The 24,389-nt window shown below is 40.9% G+C and overlaps 1 protein-coding gene across 1 annotated transcript; it reads left to right on the top strand.

Annotated features, from left to right (window-relative positions):
* Nucleotides 1-3,840: 3,840 nt before the first annotated feature.
* On the top strand, nucleotides 3,841-4,848 carry LOC308302211 (chemerin-like receptor 1; the record flags this gene model as incomplete). Its single annotated transcript, XM_080746469.1, has 1 exon — nucleotides 3,841-4,848. One exon carries the CDS (start codon nucleotides 3,841-3,843, stop codon nucleotides 4,846-4,848), a length of 1,008 nt encoding a protein of 335 aa, XP_080602595.1.
* Nucleotides 4,849-24,389: the final 19,541 nt, after the last annotated feature.

Here is a 24,389-nt window from a genome sequence, read left to right as displayed (position 1 = left end):
ACCTTTGGCCTGAACTCCCCCCCCCCCCCCCCCCCCCCCCCCCCCCAAAAAAAAAAAAAAATTTAAAAAAAAAAATTTAAAAAAAAAAAAAAAAATTTGGGGGGTGGGGGCCCCTAAAAAAAAATCGGCCAGGGGCCCTCGCGGGGGTTAATCCGTCCATGGTTAATTTACAGTAAAATAACTACAAATGCAACATTTTACAAAATGGTAACAAGTTATTATAATTATATTCTCCACACTTTTATTCTCCCCATCTTGACAAAATGGTATATTCCCAGGTTCCGCATGCTGCAAAGGTGCAATGCATTATTGTTAATTGTGGCACGTTTTCTAACATGCCAAGTTTAGCTGCACTTGAACAACCGTTCCAGGCTGCCATATCCAGCCCAAGAAACCGTAGAAACGGGGAGAAAAAATTAATGTACTTCTTAAAATAAATGTATCATGCCTGTTGCTAAGGTACCGGTATGGCAACATGACTGGTGTCTTGCACGCACGCCTTCGCGCGCGTGCAAGACACCAGTCATGTTGCCATACCTTAGCTTTTTTCCGAACTGACGCCACTGGTGGGCATTGCCCTCAATGCCCCCCTGTGGAGCCTCTAAAATAAGAGACTGGCCGCGGACGGAGCAGGCAGCCGGCAGCTTGGATTTTTAACCCGTTCATGTCTGGAGCACTAAATGGGTTAAGAAGTACATTAATTTTTTCTCCCCGTTAGCTGGCGTGCGTGCCCGCACACATTCTCTGCTGTGTTTGCCGACCGTAACAACATTAATCTGCAATATTTGAGGAAGAGCGTTTCAACACTGTGGTCTTTTTCAGAGTCCAGTTCACTTCTGCTTCTGTTGTGTTGTAAAATCTGCTGTTCCATGCGGGGACCCCCCAGAAGCAAAGCTTTGCATTACAAATGTTCGCTTTGAAAAATATATGTATTCAAAGATTTGCACAGATTGAACTTGTATATCTGCTATTTTTGTCTAGCCAAAGTATACAATAGGAAGGAAGAGTAGACACTGGAGAAAATTAAGTAAGTAGCCTACAGTAAGGGTCCTCAGAGTTACTACAGGGGGTCCTCCAAATCTTTGTCTCCTTTTTTATATTAACCATTGAACGCTATAGTGTCCATTTTATGAGAACTTTGGCCGAAAATAGGCGATCTACAAGCTCTGCTATTTAGATCGGCTATTTTCGGTAAAGAGGTTTGGTGTAGAGGGGAAAAAGAGCAGACTAAGTAAAGAGTGAAAGGTCAAGTTTATTAAGTATTGACGGTTCAAGTGGTTAAATATCTGAAAACATAAACTGACATGAATCCAAAATACACTGATGATTGTGCTGTCAAATTATGGAACTATAGAATCTATGAACATTGTGTGGGGGTTCCTGCTTAATCTCTCTCTCAACTAAGGGGTCCTCAGCCTGAAAACGTTGAAGACCCCTGCTTTACAGGGTGCAAGCAAGAGTGACCTTTCTTAGCTCAAATCTATACGGAACCGATGGGTGAACAAAGTTTGAACGTCATGTTTTCATTCTGTCCTAGAGCCATTAGAATTAACAAGGCTTTTGGTGTGTTTTTTTTGGGGGGGTTCTGGGGAATGAGTTCCTCATTCCTGTACTGCCAGACCACAACTCCTGCAACTCCTTGCAACCCCTTGCAACATGCAGCTGCTTGTTTACATGGAGATATGAGCCAACAACAATGCCAAGCTGACCAACAACAACAACATGACACATACATGCATATATGAGGAACTCCTCAGTGTCGACTGAGTACACACTGAACAAGACTCTTCTCTGACTGACGTCTCTTCAACGCTCTGAAACAGGTACGTAGCTATGCTTTTATTGTATTGTCTTTATTATGTAGACGTGCAATGATTGCTAACTGGAGCAGTGGTTCTCAAATGGGGGTGCAGTAGGTGTATCCCTAGGGGTACGCAGAGGTGCTACAGGGAGAGAAATGGAAAATGGAAACATTTGTTTTACTGTAAGGTTTGATGATAAAACATTGGCAAATGTATGTGAAGGTGCTGCTCTGGGTATAGCTTTAAACCAAATTAAGGATGAATTTGACTGTTACTGAATAGAAAACGGTCTAATTACTTTTATCAAAACAGGACTTTTGATTTCTGTATTTTCTAGTCAAAATGTTGTCGTCGATTAAATTCAGCAATCAGGAAAGATGGTACTGATTAGGGCTGTCACAATATGACATTTTACATGACGATTAATTGTCACTCAATTGGCGATTAACGATTTAATTGTGTTTTTGTCATTGATAATTACATTTCTGTTTGGCTTTTAGGCTTTGAAGTTGCACATGGTAGATATGACACATAACCTAAATATACAAAGAAATTACTGACATATTTGACAACTTACTACTTAAAAAATAACTTTGATAGTGGAAATAGCCGATCTACAAGCTCACAACGCGTCGCGATGCGACGCGTTGTGTAGATCTGAGAGCTTGTAGATCTGCTATTTCCACTATTTCGGAAATTTTTCAACATTCATGATTATGACGATTATGACAAAATAATTGCGATAATGTCAAATAATCACGATTAGACGATTATGTAATAATTGTGACAGCCCTAGTACTGATGCCCAAACAGTTTGAGAACCACTGATCTAGAATAGACTATAGAGCCTTTTGAACACATCCTGAGGCCTGTTCTACCAAATGCCCTCTGATAATCAGAAGGCATATCTCCAACTTGTCGTTTCTGTCATGGCCCTCCATGCACATTGCACAATGATAGTTGTTTGGCCGCGGAGCTCCCATCTGAAAATGTTGTGTGCCAGGACCCCCCCAGAGGAGAGGATTTGTTTTGAAATGAATCACTTTCGAAATGTTGAAAATGTGTGAAATTTCCTCAGCTATATTTAACCCTTTAAGTCCTGGAACGTATCTGTGTCGTGTTAAGACATCAACCGATTTAACCATTACTTTATGCTTTAGCTATTGGACGAATAGCAGATTTACAAGCTCAAAATTGTATACCTACTATTATTATGTTTAAAGTGAACTTTTGTAAATCTTTGCTTCTGGGGAGGGGGAACTACATTATTTTGAGATGGGGTCGGCGGTCAGGGGTTATTGACATTAAAACATTTGAGCTTTCCCTCAGTTTCCCTATAGGAGAATCCGTGACAGCTGCTGAAAGTTGGGGTCCCATTAACTTTACTAAACAGGAAAAAACACACAAAACTAAGTCCGATTTAAGTAGCACGTGAGGGGTCAAACTAGGGATTTTTCATGATTCTGAATCCATATCAAGCATTTGTTTTGCACTAAAAACATTCCTTGGGCTAAAAACTGCTCCCACAAAACTGTGAAAATGGATTGCTTTTAATGGATTCAGAATGATGAAAAACCCTAGTTTGACCCCTCACATGCTACTTAAAAGCATATTTACTGTAGTTTTGGGACCCCAACTTTCAGCAGCTGTCACGGATTTAACCAAGGGAAACTGAATTTGAGTCTTTGTGAGATGTGGTACTCGACACCTTTCCAACACCTTGGCGAAGAAATTCCTTGGTAAGGAATTTATTCTACGATTGGAGTTTTTTTTAGGAAGATATTCCCAGGCTATTACTCTGCCCGGTTCATCAGATGTACAAGCTCACAGGACGTCACTTCATGCCGCACGGCGAGTTTGTACATCTGTTATATTTGAACACATTTGGAAAAACCCACACGCTTTGGGGCCATTTTAGAGAATTGTATATAGTGTATATGTGTACATATAACGTACATTTGTTTTGTTTTCTTAGGTGGGCGTAAACAGCTCTTGCTGGGAAAAGTCCTCCCCCGAAAAAAAAAAAAAAAAAACAAGAATGGCAGGAGACCTTGAATTCTGGACATCAGATAATAACTTATCCCTCAAGATCGTGACCACCATCATTTACAGCCTGGTCTCCGTGCTCGGCGTGTTGGTGAACGGCGTCGTCGTCTGGGTGACGGGCTTCAAGATGAAGAAAACCGTCAAGACCGTCTGGTACCTCAACCTCGCTGTGGCCGACTTCGTCGTCACAGCCTTCCTGCCCCTGAGAATCACGGAATCAGCCCTGGACGACCACTGGCCATTTGGAAGATTCATGTGCAAAGTGGACGGTACCGTTTTCTTCATGAACATGTACGCCAGCATCTACACCCTGGTGGTCATCAGTGTTGACAGATGTGTAAGCGTGGTGTGTCCAGTGTGGGCCCAGAACCACCGCAGTGTCAGGAAGGCGTATTGGGTGAGTCTGGGCGTCTGGGTGCTGGCCTTGGCTTTCAGCTTGCCTAACTTCATCTACAGGAAGTCCTCCGAAACCGAAGCCCGAACGAAATGTCCCACGAACGGAACCATCATCTGCCTCTACTACTTTGACCTCCCCATGATCGTCGCTCACGACCTCATGGGATTCGTGGTCCCTTTCGCCGTCATCGTCTCCTGCTACTCCGTCATCGTCTACCAGCTCAGGAACAACCGCTCGCTGGCCAGCCACTCGAGTCGGCGCCCTTTCAGAATCATAGTGACCCTCATCACCTCGTTCTTCCTGTGCTGGCTCCCCTTCTACAGCATGCACACGCTGCTGCAGATCGTGCCGGGGACAAAGAACGCCGCGTTGCAGACTGTGGTCTACATCGGCCTCCCCTTGGCCACCGGCCTGGCGCTCTTCAACAGCGTCCTCAACCCGCTGCTCTACGTGTTCATGGGTCAGGACTTCAAGGACGTTTTCCGCAGTTCCATCCTGAAGGTGGTGGAGAAGGCCTTCGCTGAAGAGCCGCCTCCGTCCAGCTCTTACACCAACCCGGGGAGCAGCGTTCAAGAGACTGCCTTGACCGAGACCAGGGTTTAGGGTTTTTTTTTTTTTTTTGCGTGTATACTTTTAACACGTTCGCCCACCATGCATGGCCGCAGTGGTGGAAAAAGTACTCACGTTCTTTACCTAAGTAAAAGTATCAATACTGCAATGTAGAAGTACTCTGTTACAAGTAAAAGTCCAGAAAAATGTATTTGATTAAAAGTACAAAAGTATTGGCATCAAAATGCACTTAAAGTACCAAAAGTAAAAGTACAAGATATTTGAAAATAGCAGATCTACAAGCTCACAATGCGTCACGTTGTGAACTTGTAGATCGGCTATTTTCTTTACATCAGGCACGTGCACACATAGACATCAAAAGGGGCTTGAGCCAACAATAGGCTGTCTGCAAACAGCACACAGAGAGCCATGGGAGAAGCACGGGAACCACTGGAACTTCTTACAAAACCTGTGTCAAAAAAGATACAATGCTAAGCTGTTTTCTTTTTTTATTTTATTTTTTTTTTAATGTTTTTTTGAAAAAAAAAATCTTCAAAAACGGCCATCGATGACGTCAGCGACGGCAGCAAATCTAGACTGCCTGTTTTGAGAACCCGTGGGATGCTTTTAACCTTCGCCTTCCCAAAACCAGAGAAAGACACAGCGGTCAGAAATGGGACTTTGTGAGGATAGAAGGTGCTAGTGGGACCCCAAAAAAAGGTTTTAAAATAGGAAAAGTGACATTTCATGGTGTATCACCTTTAATAACAGCACAATGGACCTGCCTTCCAATAACCTCGCAAAACACCAAAACTCCACCTCGGAGGAAAGCCTGGTATGCAGCGTTATTTTTTTATTTAGTGTTATTCTAATTAAATCTGACTAAATCATACAATTTTGTCTTAGTCCGGTTTAGTCTTTTGAACCTTAATTCTGCGGTTCAATTGTTAAAATAGCCGACCTACATGCTCACAACACCACAGCTGTGTTTCATATGCAGAACCATTGTTACATTGTTAAAGGCATATAAATATGGAAAATTATGTCTTATGCAATTATGCGAGGCTATATGGACATGTGACAGGCACTGAAGAGAAATAAGTCCCTTTTTAGAGTGTGTTTTTTTTTTCCTAACACAGTTTGAATGTTGAAGAAGGTTTTCATTCCAACAGATCTTTATTAAAGACCAAACCAGTGGTGGAAGAGGTACTTTTTTTTTTCTAACCCTAAAGCCCTTTGCACACAGGACAGTTGCGTTTTTTTCGTTTGCTGCATGAATAAAACGCATTGGATTTGGTGTGCAATCCTGTGCGGAATCGGCGCTGCGGATCCCAAAAGGAGTCATAAAAGGAGTGATGAGTTTTTTACCGCATGCGACAAGACGCACGAATCGAACTGGGTTCGATCGAGAAAAAAACGCACGGCGGCAGCCACTCGTCGCACGGCTAATTCGGAGCCGGTGTGCATGAGGTCATAGAGAAGCATTGTTTACTTTTCAAAAAATTATATTGTCCGTTTTATCCGTGCGGTTAAACGCGCCTGTGTGCAAAGGGCTTAACACCTTTTTTTTTTTTTTTACTTAAGCAAAAGTATCAATATTGCTTTAGGGCAGGCCTATAGAAATACTCTGTTACAAGTAAAAGTCCAGAAATCAAAATGTACTTGAGTAAAATCTAAATGTTAATGTATCAAAAGCAAAAGTACCAAAATGTTTGAAAATAGAAGACCTATAAGCTCTCAATACGCGTTGGGAGCTCGTAGACCGGCTATTTTCAAATCACCTTTATGTATAAAATATGGCTAATGGGGCTAATATATGTTTTATAATACAATGATTTAGATCTGAAACATAATTTGTAACTATAGTTTTCAAATAATTGTAGTGGAGTAAAAGTAGGACAATATTTCCTTCTGAGATGTAGTGGAGTAGAAGTAAAAGTAATGAAAATAGGAAATACTCGAGTAAAGTAAAAGTATTTCATAAATGCACTTAAGTACAGTACTTGAGTAGATGTACTTAGCTATATTTGACACCACTGGCCCAAACCGCAACAATGCAACCAGTCGCACCTCCTTGCAACAAAACAGCTTTGAGGCCACATCACAGCAATGCAACTCCTTACAACTGCTACTGGGGAGAATGGTTGCAGGTAGCCTACAGTAGTTGCATGCAACTGTTTGGTTGCATGGTGAATAATGTTTTTATTTTATTTTGGGCTTTAGCGTCATTAGAATGGTTAAAATGATATTGAAAAACAGGACATGCTTTTAGAGTCTCTGAGTCTCTGATGTGCGTCTTCTGGGGGTGGAGGATTCTGACCTATGTACTGCAGCAGGGCCAGAATGCAACAACTGCAACTTCTTGCAACATATACTTGCAACATGGCAATCGCACACGCACACATGCAAGCACGCACACACACACACACAAACACACACACACACACACACACACACACACACACACACACACACACACACACACACACACACACACACACACATACGCACACACGCGCGCACACACACACACACACACACACACACACACACACACACACACACACACACACACACACACACACACACACACACACACACAGAGAGAGAGAGAGAGAGAGAGAGAGAGAGAGAGATGAATGGTTCTGTGACAAGTGTCATTCCCAGAGCTATTGTAGATGTCAGCCGCGGTGAAAACTGGGATCTTTCACTTCAAATATTTTTCAACTAAAAAAAACAAACAAAAAGAATCAATACAAATTGTTGATCTGCAATCTCGTGAAGCAGGACATTAATTTACCCCCCAAAAAAAGTTAAAATATAGAATGTATAATGGGTTTCTGCCCGACAACAATGACGTATGGTAAATTGTAAATGATAGACTACATCCTACTAATAAAGGAGCAAACTCACGCTCTAACGCTCTAACGCTCACGCTCTAACGCTCTAACGCTCACGCTTATCTACGTTTATCTATTCACTCGCTTCAGCAACTGATCCCAAAGTTCACATGGTATTGGCCATTAGCATTATACCAACACTGACGGAGCCCGAATTTCATTTCTCCCAAATTAAAGCAGTTTTTTAGCGTTTTCTTAACCACTTCTGTTGAACTCTGCTGTCTGTTGCCAGGGTTACGGTCCGTTCCTCCAGGCCATGGGATCTGTAGCCCCACACACACACACCCCTTTCTCTCACAGTTAGGAATGTTTCTCTCTCTCTCTCTCTCTCTCTCTCTCACACACTTTCACCGGGTGCGTTTGACATATTTTGGAGCACATATCTTCGAACGGGTAAGGTCTAGTTGTATATACTCTAGCTCACTGTTTCTCAACCTGTGGGTAGGGACCCCCAGGGAGTCTCCAAATTATTTGGGGGGGGGGGGGGGGGGGGGTCCCCATATGATTAACTTAATGTGCAACATTGTTTTCTCTCTCAACAGTTAACAAACCAACATAAACTTTTAAGTGTATAGATAGACGGTATATGCACATTTCTAAAGTGACAATTTAAGGACTTTTTAATGCCCCTAAAATGACAACAAACATTCATCATCAAATCGTCAAATATTAGAGGCAGAAATTGTGCAAATAGCAGATCTACATGCTCACAACGCCTCGCAACGCGAGGCGTTGTGAGCATGTATATCTGCTATTTGCACAATTGAACCATAGAACAAAAGGTTCAAAAGACTAACGCGAACTAAGACAAAATTGTATGATTTAGTCTTAAGAATAACATTAAGACTAAATCAAACATTTCTGAAAAAAATAACGCTGCATATACACTGAATACTATGTTACCTATGTTTTTATTTTTATTTTCTAGATTGATATTCATATTGTTGTTGATGTTCTGACATATTATTTTGCTTATTATAGTGATGTGATTAATCTGCTTATTGTAAGTCGCTTTGGATTAAAAGTGTCTGCTAAACGACTAAGTCTGGTGTCGTGAGGTTATTGGAATACAGGTCCATTGTGCTGGTATTAACAGCTCAGCGTTGTATCTTTTTTGAAACAGGTTTTGTAAGAAGTTCCAGTTGTTCCCATGCTGCATGGCTCTCTGTGTGTGCTGTTTGCAGACAGACTGTTGTTGGCCCCGACGGCACAATTTAACCCATTTAGGCCTAGGATTGTTGACTGCTTTAACTATTGAAAAATAGCAGATATACAAGCTCACAGCGCGGCACTCGGTGCCGCGCTGCGATCTTGTAGATCTGCTATTTTTGAAAAAGTCGTGAAAATGTGTGAACAAATGTATTTTCAAAGCGAATGTTTCGTATCTCAAATTTTGCTTCTGGGTGGTCCCTGGAACTAAATATTTTGAGATGGGGGTCCGTGGCCAAATACATATAATTTTGGGGGTCCTTCACATGAAAAAGTATGAGAACCACTGACATAGTAGTCTCTCAAGAACAGACTAACTGAGCTCCAGTTAAGTGAAAAGGACCTTTTCTTTGACGATGTTCTGGCCAGATTGCTGACATAGAAACATAGGGTTTTTCAAAAAACCTTAGAAGGATTCAAAAGACACTTTTAGAATCGGGTCAAAATTCGAATTTTCACGATTTTTCAAAAATAGCAGATCTACAAGCTCGCAGCGCGGCACTCGGTGCCGCGCTGCGAGCTTGTATATCTGCTATTTTTCAATAGTTAAAGCATAAAATAATGAAACAAATTGTGTACCCGTTCTGAATGGGTTTAATCACACCTCTATTGTCCAAACGGGAGGCTTTTGTTGCACAGTCTCGCGGTGCTGTTTGCTTCTCCAAGTCATTGTTCTCTGGAGCAACATTGTGAAATGAGCCCCATGCTCCTTTGTTGTTGCTGAATCGATGTGAATGTGTGTCGCTGACATTGTGTGATTATTTATCGGTTGTTGTTGTTGTTGTTTTATGTAAAACCATTGACCGACCAGACCGCATCTGAAACCCAACGTCTCCCTGCTTTAATTAGTTTAGTTTGCAGAGAAGAATGACTTCCTCGGTGTGTTCTAGGGAGAGTGGCGTCACGCTTTGAACTTGCCGCAGACCGGAAGTGGCTTCGCATGGCGTCCTAGCGAGCCTCTGCCCCGTCCGCCCCCCATTCTAGCCGAGTCTTTTTCACCATTTTAACGCATTCACGAGCCTCTCTAAGGTAGATAACATTATTAAAAGAGTGAAAAAGACGTGATTTAGTCTACTTACCAGCGAGTGAAAAATGAATGGGGGCGGACGGGGCAGAGGCTCGCTAAGAATGAGAACAGGCTCCAGTAAGCTAGGCTAAGTTAGCTTCCCACCATAGAGTATATAGGCTTTCCACGCTTACTATGGGAGTCGACGTAAGTGACGTAACTCTCTCTATCAATGGGTCTGGACTTCCTATTCAACTCAGGCCCGGCGCTACAGGTTTTTTTTTGCCCCCCACAGTTTATATTCCATGTAAAAATATCAAAAACAATAATTAACGTGATTATTATTATCCGCAGCTGGTGCAGCAGCGCAACTCCCGTCTAATCCGCAATTTAAAATCAGCTCCCAAAAACTGGCATCTGTTGTAGGTATTATAGATAATAAAAAGAACATTTTTCAAAAGCTTACTTAGTCATTTCATCCTGCAGCCAGGCCTGATTCAACTGCTTCTTGCTTACTTCTAATGCAACGCTATATCCTGGCCTATAATAGGCCTACCCTATACCAAACTTTGACATTTCAAGGTCTCCCCTTATCTCTGACAGTGTACAAATGGAACCAAATGAACCCCAATGGGTTCATTTGGTTCCATTGTGTACACTGCCAGAGTTACAGATTTGTAAAGGAACCCACAGAGTCCCTGGATTCGACTTTGAGAACCACTGCCGTATACCAAAGGCCTTAAAGGAGTGTAAATCCCTAACTTCCTTTAAAACTGCCCTGAAAAACCACTTACAGCCGGCTGCTCGAAACTGGTAACTTTAATCCTAGCCTAACCTTACCCTCCTGCAGGCTGCATCTGAGCGTTTTATTGTAAGTAACTTTTATTTTTGCATCGAGTTTTTTACAACTGTTTTACACAATCTGTCTGTCATTCAATGATAAAAAAAAAAGATCTCAATGTAAATAAGCCATAGGCTTTCCTGAGCGTAGGCCCTATCCTTTGAGTTGACCTTGTACCAGTGAACTGTACTGTCATGTACCTTTTCCTATATGCACTAACTTCTAATAAATACTGTAATCTTTCTTTCTTTCTTTCTTTCTTTCTTTCTTTCTTTCTTTCTTTCTTTCTTTCTTTCTTTCTTTCCTGGCTATATATATATGTATAACCTTGGCTGTGTCCTCACCAGTTTATATCTATGTTTCTCTGGGGTTTTCTTTGAAAATAAATTCTCATTCTGCGATGTGTTCGACATTATTTGACTTGACGTCAGTTTCATTTTTCGCGATAATTAACCTGCCAGGATGCAGAGACATGCACACACGCACACGCACGCACGCACGCACGCACGCACACACACACACACACACACACACACACACACACACACACACACACACACACACACACACACGCCGTGTGAGATCAAAGGCCTGTGGGAACGTGTTGATAATTCTCATCCATATTCCATCCATATTTGAACAAAGTGCTCAGTGATAATCCTCACGTCTCGCCTCTATAATTGTTCCGTCTCTTCTCTCGTCTCCCTGCTTTTAGCCGCTCTGTGACCCCGGGATAAAATGACTATTTAGTCTGGTTGCCCAGCAGGGCCTGGGGAAACTTTATTCTTTGTTTCTAGAGTAACTAAAAGTTTAACACCTACTCCTCCCACAGTTATTGCGCCACGCACTCGTGCCATATGTCAAATCCACCGGCTTCATCGGGAATCGTGCGCTTGCATTCATTTATTTGTGAATTAATTTTCCCCACTGACTTTAATTAAAAATAAAACTTTTCCCAAATATGGAGATCTAGTGGAAGAAATATGTAACAAAAATAGGCTAATGTGTTCAATTCCGGCAGAAAGCGTGAAAATTTGCACCTAGGGGTATATTTTTGTGCGCCGAATTCAAAAATTGACGGTCCCAAGCACTTTTCCCATGGGATCTGGTGGCTCTAATTCACTTACCATACTAGGGAACAAAGACCCCCCAAAAATCTTCTTTAAATAGCATGTGAGGGGTCTATCTAGGGGGTTTTCATGATTCTGAATCCATTGCAAGCATTTGTTTTGCACGAAAAACATTCCTTGGGCAAGAAATGGACCCTACACAACTGTGAAAAGTGATGACTCATCACTAAACCATAGTTTTGTGGGGTCCATTTCTTGCCCAAGGAATGTTTTTGTGCAAAACAAATGCTTGGAATGGATTCAGAATCATGAAAACCCCCTAGATAGACCCCTCACATGCTACTTAAAGAAGATTTTTGGGGGGTCTTTTTTTCCTAACCCTAACCCTATGGTAAGTGAATTAGAGAAAAGTGAATTTGAGAAACGTGCTTGGGACCGTCAATTTTTGAATTCAGCGCACAAAAATACCCCTAGGTGCAAATTTTCACGCTTTCTGCCGGAAGTGAACACCTTTTTCACATATTTCTCCCACTAATGACTGACATCATAGATGTATCATGTATGACATCATAGACCACATTAGACCATATATGTCCATATATGGGCATTCCCCCCGAGAACGTTAATATTAAGTCCATATATGTATATGGATATTTATTAATAAAGGATAAAATAAATAAAATGTCCATATACAGTAAGTGCATTCCCAGATGATGCCCTGTTAGGCCCTGTTAGGGTTTATAGATGCCCTGTTAGGGTTAGGGCACCTGGATGAATTTAGTTCATTGACACACTAAAAGCAGGCTCTGGTCCCACATAGGTCAAATCAGCCCAGTAATGCATTACAATGCTCAAGATGCAGCACTTACTGGTAAACAAACATAACCCCCAAAATAATGGAAATTCACTTCCCAAAACTAAAATATGATTTGAACCACAGGGCAACCACACTTGCAATTTCACAAATTGCAATTTTTCTATACTCAAGTACTTTGAGGTATTTTCGACTTCGACAGAGTATTTCCATTGTTCAGTACTTTTACCTCCAAAAAATATTGTACTTTTACTCCACTACGATTATTTTAAAACTCTAGTTACTTAGTAGATTGATTATTATTACAAACACATTAACCACTTCAGCCCTGTATACTCTTTGTCTATTTTAAAATAGCAGATCTGCAAACTCACAGTGCATCGCAGTGCAACACATTGTGAGCTTATCATGATCTGTGCCACAAGGTGGCGCTTCCAGGGTCTCACCCCGGCCTTTTCCCCACTTCACCTTTCGCTGCTCGCTATTACAGTATGGAATCTGTAGGAGATGCAAGGGAAAGGAGTGCTTGTTTTTGATGATGACGAAGGAGGAGGGTTAGGTAAAGGCTTAAAGGTTAACATTCACCCGCGTCTCTGCGCGGTCCAAGTGAACACAGCGGAGCGCTCCCGACCTCCGGTTCAGCCAATCACAAGTCGTGCCTTCTAGTTTATTCACCCACGTATCCTATACGGATTCCATAATCGCTATTCCTGCTCATCCCCTCCCTTCCTGTGAGAACCTGATTGACAGTCTGAGCCAGGGGCGTCAATTGGGTATGTCAGTTGGGTAATTGTGGGCTCGCCTATAAGGCGAGCACACTTTAGATATTGTCATTATTGTGGGCTCGCCTATAAGGCGAGCACACTCTAGATATTGTCATTATTTATCTATCAGACATATCAAGTTCTCCTCAATACTTTGTCCGCTTTCAACTCCTACATACTTAGTGAGAAAATGAAAATAAAAACATCAATGTGTTCAGCTTACTGTGGCGACGTGTGCTATTACTTTTTACAGCAATCGGCCAAATGGTGGCGCTGTAGGAAGCCTTCGAATGTGCGAAATTTGAACAGGTATAGCTCATGCTGTGTTTGAGGTCCAGCCATGAAACCTGTATACACGTATGCGTCTCCTCATGCCGAACAACTTTTACCCTCTGACTTTTGACCTCTGACCTTTAGATCCCCCAGAATTTGGAATTATATGAAAAACAGTAAAAATCTATCTCCTCCTGGGATTTTTGCATTACGCGCACGAAACCTTTTTCACATGAACTTTGGACCAATACGGTCAGATTGATCAACCAGATTTTTTTTAAAGTGAAATATAATTTTTTAATAATTCAATCAATATTGCGGTTTTATGCAAATTATTCTTCGGCCTCTAAATCATACATGCAAAGTTACACGTTCATGGCATTTGGCAAAGATGTAGAGGGTTAGTCAAAGTATCACTGAAACCAATTTTATTCCAATCGGCCAAAGGGGGGCGCTATACGAAGCGTTTGAAAATTCAAACTTCAAACGGGCATAAGTCATGACTCGTTTGGTTTGAAGACCTGCAACTTGTTACACGCGTGCTTTGACTCAAGCGGAAGACATCTGTGTCGTTGTTAAGTAAGCTCCGCCCTTTGATTTTCCGCCATTTTGAGCAGTTTGTAAAACACTTAAACCCACTTTTATTCTGGAATGTTCGCGTCACGTGCACAAAACATTTTTTACGTGAACTTTGGACCAATATCTAAAGATCTGTCGGATCGTATTTTTTTAAAATTGAAACATGCTTTTTTAATAAATTCAATGAATATTGCAGTTTTATGCAAATTATTCTTCTGCCTCTAAATCATACATGCAAAGTAACATGTTCATGGCATTTGGCAAAGATGTAGAGTGTTAGTCCAAATATCACCAAAACCAATCTTACTCCAATTGGCCAAAGGGGGGCGCTATATCATTTTGAGCAGTTCGTGAAACGCTTAAACCCGTTAGGATTTTTTTTAGCAATTTGCATGAAACATTCTACACACAATCTAAGGACCTTTATCTAATATGCTTATGAAGTGCACACACACAAAAAATAATAATAATAAATATAGCTGCAAGCAGCGATAAAGTGGCCAAAGCCAAAAACACCTCAAATCATGAACACAGCCTGCAATGTGCGTGAAATCTTGCAAGCACATTCCCAATAGGTCAAGGAACAGATACCACCCTTCTCACATTGGCCTGTTATAGCGCCACCAGCGGGTCAACTTTTGCACAACACATTTTTGGAACAAAATGGACCAATCTTTGACGTCAGTAACGTCAAAGAGAGCACTGCCTGCGATCTTGACATTTTGTACTTTTATAGCCATTGTTTTCTGGCTTGAAGCGAGCCCACAATTGTTTCGAAGGAACAATATTTTCTAGTTGTGGGCTCGCCTGTAAACAGGCGAGCACACTTTAGATATTGTCATTGTGGGCTCGCCTATAAGGCGAGCACACTTTAGATATTGTCATTATTGTGGGCTCGCCAGTACCTGGCGAGCACACTTTAGATATTGTCATTATTTATTTATTTATTTATCTAGTAAGTAGACGGGATTTTCGGTTCCTTTCTACTCCTACATACTTAGTGAGAAAATGAAAATAAAAACATCAATGTGTTCAGCTTACAGTGGCGACGTGTGCTATTACTTTATACAGCAATCGGCCAAATGGTGGCGCTGTAGGAAGCCTTCGAAAGTGCGAACTTTGAACAGGTAGAGCTCATGCTGTGTTATACATACAGCCATGAAACCTGTATACACTTATGCGTCTCCTCATGCCGAACAACTTTTACCCTCTAACTTTTGACCTCTGACCTTTAGGTCTCCCACAATTCGGAATTATATGAAAAACAGTAAAAATCTATCTCCTCCTGGGATTTTCGCGTCAAGTGCACAAAACTTTTTTCACATGAACTTTGGACCAATACGGTCAGATTGATCAACCAGATTTTTTTTAAAGTGAAATATAATTTTTTAATAATTCCATCAATATTGCGGTTTTATGCAAATTATTCTTCGGCCTCTAAATCATACATGCAAAGTTACACGTTCATGGCATTTGGCAAAGATGTGGAGGGTTAGTCAAAGTATCACTGAAACCAATTTTATTCCAATCGGCCAAAGGGGGGCGCTATACCAAGCGTTTGAAAATTCAAACTTCAAACGGGCATAAGTCATGACTCGTTTTGTTTGAAGACATGCAACTTGTTACACGCGTGCTTTGACTCGAGCGGAAGACATCTGTGTCGTTGTTAAGTAAGCTCCGCCCTTCGATTTTCCGCCATATTGAGCAGTTTGGAAAACGCGTAAACCTGCTTTTATTCTGGAATTTTCGCTCCACGTGCACAAAACTTTTTTTACGTGAACTTTGGACCGATATCTAAAGATCTGTCAGATCGGATTTCTTTAAAATTGAAACATGCTTTTTTAAATAAATTCAATGAATATTGCAGTTTTATGCAAATTATTCTTCTGCCTCTAAATCATACATGCAAAGTAACATGTTCATGGCATTTGGCAAAGATGTAGAGTGTTAGTCCATATATCACTAAAACCAATCTTACCCCAATTGGCCAAAGGGGGGCGCTATATCATTTTGAGCAGTTTGTGAAACGCTTAAACCCGTTAGGATTTTTTTTTTGCAATTTGCATGAAACATTCTACACACAATCTAAGGACCTTTATCTAATATGCCTATGAAGTGCACAGACACAAAAAAATTATAATAATGAATATAGCTGCAAGCAGCGATAAAGTGTCCAAAGCCAAAAACACCTCAAATCATGAACACAGCCTGCAATGTGCGTGAAATCTTGCAAGCACATTCCCAATAGGTCAAGGAACAGATACCACCCTTCTTACATTGGCCTGTTATAGCGCCACCAGCGGGTCAACTTTTGCACAACACATTTTTGGAACAAAATGGACCAATCGTTGACGTCAGTAACGTCAAAGAGAGCACTGCCTGCGATCTTGACGTTTTGTGCTTTTATAGCCATTGTTTTCCGGCTTGAAGCGAGCCCACAATTGTTTCGAAGGAACAATATTTTTCTAGTTGTGGGCTCGCCAGTACCTGGCGAGCACACTTTAGATATTGTCATTATTTATTTATTTATTTATCTAGTAAGTAGACGGGATTTTCGGTTCCTTTCTACTCCTACATACTTAGTGAGAAAATGAAAATAAAAACATCAATGTGTTCAGCTTACAGTGGCGACGTGTGCTATTACTTTATACAGCAATCGGCCAAATGGTGGCGCTGTAGGAAGCCTTCGAAAGTGCGATCTTTGAACAGGTATAGCTCATGCTCTGTTATACGTACAGCCATGAAACCTGTATACACTTATGCGTCTCCTCATGCCGAACAACTTTTACCCTCTAACTTTTGACCTCTGACCTTTAGGTCTCCCACAATTCGGAATTATATGAAAAACAGTAAAAATCTATCTCCTCCTGGGATTTTCGCGTCAAGTGCACAAAACTTTTTTCACATGAACTTTGGACCAATACGGTCAGATTGATCAACCAGATTTTTTTTAAAGTGAAATATAATTTTTTAATAATTCAACCAATATTGCGGTTTTATGCAAATTATTCTTCGGCCTCTAAATCATACATGCAAAGTTACACGTTCATGGCATTTGGCAAAGATGTGGAGGGTTAGTCAAAGTATCACTGAAACCAATTTTATTCCAATCGGCCAAAGGGGGGCGCTATACGAAGCGTCTGAAAATTCAAACTTCAAACGGGCACAAGTCATGACTCGTTTCGTTTGAAGACATGCAACTTGTTACACGCGTGCTTTGACTCAAGCGGAAGACATCTGTGTCGTTGTTAAGTAAGCTCCGCCCTTCGATTTTCCGCCACTTTGAGCAGTTTGTAAAACGCGTAAACCCGCTTTTATTCTGGAATTTTCGCGTCACGTGCACAAAACTTTTTTTACGTGAACTTTGGACCGATATCTAAAGATCTGTCAGATCGGATTTCTTTAACATTGAAACATGCTTTTTTAAATAATTCAAACAATATTGCATTTTTATGCAAATTATTCTTCTGCCTCTAAAACATACAAGCAAAGTCACATTTTCATGACAAAATAGTGTAGAGGGTTAGTTCAAATATCACTGAAACCAATCTTACCCCAAATGGCCAAAGGGGGGCGCTATATAATTTTGAGCAGTTTGTAAAACGCTTAAACCCGTTTTTATTCTAGGATTTTTTTTGCAATTTGCATGAAACATTCTACACGCAATATAAGGACCTTTATCTAACATGCCTATGAAGTGCACACAAAAAAATTATAAAATAATAATAATAAATATAGCTGCAAGCAGCGATAAAGTGTCCAAAGCCAAAAACACCTCAAATCATGAACACAGCCTGGGATGTGCGTGAAATCTTGCAAGCACATTCCCAATAGGTCAAGGAACAGATACCAACCTTCTCACATTGGCCTGTTATAGCGCCACCAGCGGGTCAACTTTTGCACAACACATTTTTGGAACAAAATGGACCAATCTTTGACGTCAGTAACGTCAAAGAGAGCACTGCCTGCGATCTTGACATTTTGTGCTTTTATAGCCATTGTTTTCCGGCTTGAAGCGAGCCCACAATTGTTTCGAAGGAACAATATTTTTCTAGTTTATCTATCAGTCAGTCAGTCAGTCAGTCAGACAGTAGACGGGAACTTCGGTTCCTTTCTACTCCTACATACTTAGTGAGAAAATGAAAATAAAAACATCAATGTGTTCAGTTTACAGTGGCGAAGTGCGCTATTATTTTTTATAGCAATCGGCCAAATGGTGGCGCTGTAGGAAGCCTTCGAAAGTGCGAACTTTGAACAGGTATAGCTCATGCTGTGTTTTAGGTACAGCCATGAAACCTGTATACACGTATGCGTCTCCTCATGCCGAACAACTTTTACCCTCTAACTTTTGACCTCTGACCTTTAGGTCTCCCACAATTCGGAATTATATGAAAAACAGTAAAAATCTATCTCCTCCTGGGATTTTCGCGTCAAGTGCACAAAACTTTTTTCACATGAACTTTGGACCAATACGGTCAGATTGATCAACCAGATTTTTTTTAAAGTGAAATATAATTTTTTAATGATTCAATCAATATTGCGGTTTTATGCTAATTATTCTTCGGCCTCTAAATCATACATGCAAAGCTACACTTTCATGGCATTTGGCAAAGATGTGGAGGGTTAGTCAAAGTATCACTGAAACCAATTTTATTCCAATCGGCCAAAGGGGGGCGCTATACGAAGCGTCTGAAAATTCAAACTTCAAACGGCCATAAGTCATGACTCGTTTCGTTTGAAGACATGCAACTTGTTACACGCGTGCTTTGACTCAAGCGGAAGACATCTGTGTCGTTGTTAAGTAAGCTCCGCCCTTCAATTTTCCGCCATTTTGAGCAGTTTGTAAAACGCGTAAACCCGCTTTTATTCTGGAATTTTCACGTCACGTGCACAAAACTTTTTTTACGTGAACTTTGGACCGATATCTAAAGATCTGTCAGATCGGATTTCTTTAACATTGAAACATGCTTTTTTAAATAATTCAAACAATATTGCATTTTTATGCAAATTATTCTTCTGCCTCTAAAACATACATGCAAAGTCACATTTTCATGACAAAATAGTGTAGAGGGTTAGTTCAAATATCACTGAAACCAATCTTACCCCAAATGGCCAAAGGGGGGCGCTATATAATTTTGAGCAGTTTGTAAAACGCTTAAACCCGTTTTTATTCTAGGATTTTTTTTGCAATTTGCATGAAACATTCTACACGCAATCTAAGGACCTTTATCTAACATGCCTATGAAGTGCACACAAAAAAATAATAAAATAATAATAATAAATATAGCTGCAAGCAGCGATAAAGTGTCCAAAGCCAAAAACACCTCAAATCATGAACACAGCCTGGGATGTGCGTGAAATCTTGCAAGCACATTCCCAATAGGTCAAGGAACAGATACCAACCTTCTCACATTGGCCTGTTATAGCGCCACCAGCGGGTCAACTTTTGCACAACACATTTTTGGAACAAAATGGACAAACCTTTACGTCAGTAACGTCAAAGAGAGCACTGCCTGCGATCTTGACATTTTGTGCTTTTATAGCCATTGTTTTCCGGCTTGAAGCGAGCCCACAATTGTTTCGAAGGAACAATATTTTTCTAGTTTATCTATCAACCAGAGCATATCAAGTTCTCCTCAATACTTTGTCCGCTTTCAACTCCTACATACTTAGTGAGAAAATGAAAATAAAAACATCAATGTGTTCAGCTTACTGTGGCGACGTGTGCTATTACTTTTTACAGCAATCGGCCAAATGGTGGCGCTGTAGGAAGCCTTCGAAAGTGCGAACTTTGAACAGGTATAGCTCAAGCTGTGTTTGAGGTACAGCCATGAAACCCGTATACACGTATGCGTCTCCTCATGCCGAACAACTTTTACCCTCTAACTTTTGACCTCTGACCTTTAGGTCTCCCACAATTCGGAATGATATGAAAAACAGTAAAAATCTATCTCCTCCTGGGATTTTCGCGTCAAGTGCACAAAACTTTTTTCACATGAACTTTGGACCAATACGGTCAGATTGATCAACCAGATTTTTTTCAAAGTGAAATATAATTTTTTAATAATTCAATCAATATTGCGGTTTTATGCAAATTATTCTTCGGCCTCTAAATCATACATGCAAAGTTACACGTTCATGGCATTTGGCAAAGATGTGGAGGGTTAGTCAAAGTATCACTGAAACCAATTTTATTCCAATCGGCCAAAGGGGGGCGCTATACGAAGCGTCTGAAAATTCAAACTTCAAACGGGCATAAGTCATGACTCGTTTCGTTTGAAGACATGCAACTTGTTACACGCGTGCTTTGACTCAAGCGGAAGACATCTGTGTCGTTGTTAAGTAAGCTCCGCCCTTCAATTTTCCGCCATTTTGAGCAGTTTGTAAAACGCGTAAACCCGCTTTTATTCTGGAATTTTCGCGTCACGTGCACAAAACTTTTTTTACGTGAACTTTGGACCGATATCTAAAGATCTGTCAGATCGGATTTCTTTAACATTGAAACATGCTTTTTTAAATAATTCAAACAATATTGCATTTTTATGCAAATTATTCTTCTGCCTCTAAAACATACATGCAAAGTCACATTTTCATGACAAAATAGTGTAGAGGGTTAGTTCAAATATCACTGAAACCAATCTTACCCCAAATGGCCAAAGGGGGGCGCTATATAATTTTGAGCAGTTTGTAAAACGCTTAAACCCGTTTTTATTCTAGGATTTTTTTTTGCAATTTGCATGAAACATTCTACACGCAATCTAAGGACCTTTATCTAACATGCCTATGAAGTGCACAAAAAAAATATATAAAATAATAATAATAAATATAGCTGCAAGCAGCGATAAAGTGGCCAAAGCCAAAAACACCTCAAATCATGAACACAGCCTGGGATGTGCGTGAAATCTTGCAAGCACATTCCCAATAGGTCAAGGAACAGATACTAACCTTCTCACATTGGCCTGTTATAGCGCCACCAGCGGGTCAACTTTTGCACAACACATTTTTGGAACAAAATGGACCAATCTTTGACGTCAGTAACGTCAAAGAGAGCACTGCCTGCGATCTTGACATTTTGTGCTTTTATAGCCATTGTTTTCTGGCTTGAAGCGAGCCCACAATTGTTTCGAAGGAACAATATTTTTCTAGTTGCAGTATGCAGCTGCCATACCCTGGGTCCAGGAGGGAAAATTACAAGTTACTTTTAAATATAAATCCATGAATGTCTCTTTGTCTATCTGTGCTGGTTATTATGTTGTTAAATTACAGTAAAATAACTACGAATGCAAAATTTAAGAAAATGGTCACTTTAACAAGGTATTATAATCATATTCTCCATACTTGTATTCTCCCCATTTTGCCAAAATGGTATATTCCCAGGTTCTGCAGGTCAGCTGCACAGGTGCAATTCATTATTGTTAATTGTGGCACGTAAAAATAGAATGTACTTCTTAAAATCAATCTATCATGCCTGTTGCTAAGGTATGGCAACATGACTGGTGTCTTCGCGCGCGTGCAAGACACCAGTCATGTTGCCATACCTTAGCTTTTTCTGAACTGACGCCACTGGTCTGAGCTCCTCCCAGTATCACAGCTGTGAGCCTAAAGACTGCCTTGCTGGCCAGAGAGTGAGAGACTATTTAACCCCAAGCTCATAACACGTCGCTCTGTGACGCGTTGTGAGCTTGGAGGTTTGCTGTTTTCGATATTTCCACCAAAAGGGACCTTTTAGGAGTTTCAGCCCCTGCCTCTCTAACATTCTCTGCATGTTTCTGATGAGTCCTCATGTGTATATTAGTCTTGTTCCTGGCAGCCCATGTCCAGTCATTGTTTGGAGTCACATCATGTTCAGTGTCATGTTTTGTGATTGTGACGTTTTCTCTGGTAATTTAATAAATCATCCAATGTTGGGTTTTGAACTCTGCCTGCCTTGCTGTCCTGCATTTGGGTCCTCTCCGCCACACCACCAGAGCGTGACAGAGCTTGTAGATCTGCTATTTTTAATAGCTATTTTATACATTTTTGAACAAAATTGGAATGGAACATTATGCACAATGAATACTTATACTTTTGGTACTTAAAAGGTTTCATGACATTTCTCTCTCTCTCTCTTTTAGGCTCAGAAAAGTGAAATGAGTGGCCATCTGTCTTTGATTACGATAAATGTATCCCTGCTGATTCCGGATCAATGGGGATACATTTATTGTAATTATATTTTTATCTTAGGAATGTGACAAATAGAACAAAAATATATAGGTATGATTGAACTCAAGTCTCATATGGCATGATAAAAAAAAAATGTCATTTTGGGGGTGAACAACTGCTTTAAGTCATGTGCTGCACACTTTTGTAGAAGCCGCAAGCACGTGCTTGTAGATAGTATAGGCTTACAAAAAAAAAAAAACATAATTCTTAAAATTGGCATCAAGTAGTGCGTGCGTGAGCAAAAAGTTTGGCAAAAACCCATTCACTTGAATGGAGCATAATCCTTTTACCAGCATGGGGGAGAACCTAACGGCCATTCATATATAGGAACTTTCTTTTGAAGTCTCTTCCTATAATCGCCTCAACTTGCAAGGCGGATACCGCAGGCTCTTGGTCCCTCCGTCCCTCCGTCCGCCTGCCTGCTCGTCTGTCTGCCTGACATGAGATGAGGAAAGCTTTTCCATTTGACCCACAGTGTTTGTCTTGTCGTCCCCCGGAGAGGCAGAGTGTCGTTCCATTGTGTCTGGAGACGGCATCCGTCACAGACATGTCCCATTCTCTACTCCATTACCTTCCCTCTGCTACAGGCCTTTGTGATGCTCTGACTGTCACTGCATTCATGCTAGGAAAACACTGTGTGTGTGTGTGTGTGTGTGTGTGTGTGTGTGTGTGTGTGTGTGTGTGTGTGTGTGTGTGTGTGTGTGTGTGTGTGTGTGTATGTGCGTGCGTGCGTGCGTGCGTGTGTGTGTGTGTTCATGTACTTGGCTGGCCCCCAAGGCTGTCATGAAAAGATCCCAGTTTTCACCGCGGCTGACACCTACAATAGCTCTGGGAACGACACTTGTCACGGTGTGTGTGTGTGTGTGTGTGTGTGTGTGTGTGTGTGTGTGTGTGTGTGTGTGTGTGTGTGTGTGTGTGTGTGTGTGTGTGCCTGCATGTGTCTGCGTGTGCATGTTTTGGACAAAATCTGTTGCAGTGGCAAAAAAAAAGTCTGTTTGAGACTAAATAGAAAATAGCGAACAATCTGCCGACCATGCAGCAGATATGGAGAGTTATTTTGTTTTGTATAGATGTATATTGGGCTGGTAGAGCGCCACCTTGAGGTCGTTCTCAACGGGCCTGAAAATGAAGGCCTGGCCCTAAGTGGGCCCTAACTAAGCCGGGCCCGACTAATTATCATACATTTTGGACCCTACCCTGCCCGAAAACGTTGGGTCAGGTAGGGTCGGGTTTGGGAAAAATGTTCTAAGAAACTCTATGAAAGAGTAAAAGTAATAAAATAAAACAATATATATGTATTTTTCGTTTTTCATTGAGCCCGAGGCCTGGCCAGTCCCAACTAATTAGCATCCATCCACTTTAGGCCCTAACTAAAGCCCCTTTTCCACTGGCCCAACTCCACACCACTCCACACCACACCGCCCACTTGTGTGAGGTTTTCCACTACAAGGTCCTGGGTAGAGTGGTGTGAAAGTGGTACTAAACGGGGTACTAAAAAGTATCCACTCTAGAGTAGGTCTGAGCTAGGCCACACAGGGCCAAACACATCATAACTGATCACTCACTCCCTTTTCATTTAGACCACCAGGATATAGTTGTAATACATGATAATAGATTATATTGTGTTATAAGTTATAACCACTATTATAATCTATTGTAGTATATTATAATTATCATAGTAATACATTAATACTTTATAATGTATTATAATCACAGTTATAATCCATTATAGTGCATTATAATTAGGATAGTTGTAATACAAATGTATTATGTATTATAATCACAGTTAAAAGGGTCAATTTGTTTCTTACCGATAGGGGTGCTTTTGTGTAATGGAAAATGTAGATATTTTTATGTGGTGCGGTGTGGTGTGGTGTAGTGTGGTGTGGTGTGGTGCTAAAACTGCAGTCGAAAAGGGGCTTTAACTGGCCCTAAAT

Source organism: Nannobrachium achirus (genome assembly GCF_963921795.1).
Source record: "Nannobrachium achirus genome assembly, chromosome: 17".
NCBI classification, from domain to species: domain Eukaryota; kingdom Metazoa; phylum Chordata; class Actinopteri; order Myctophiformes; family Myctophidae; genus Nannobrachium; species Nannobrachium achirus.
The sequence above is the reverse complement of the archived record's forward strand: the minus strand, read 5'-3'. Positions and strand labels throughout refer to the sequence as shown.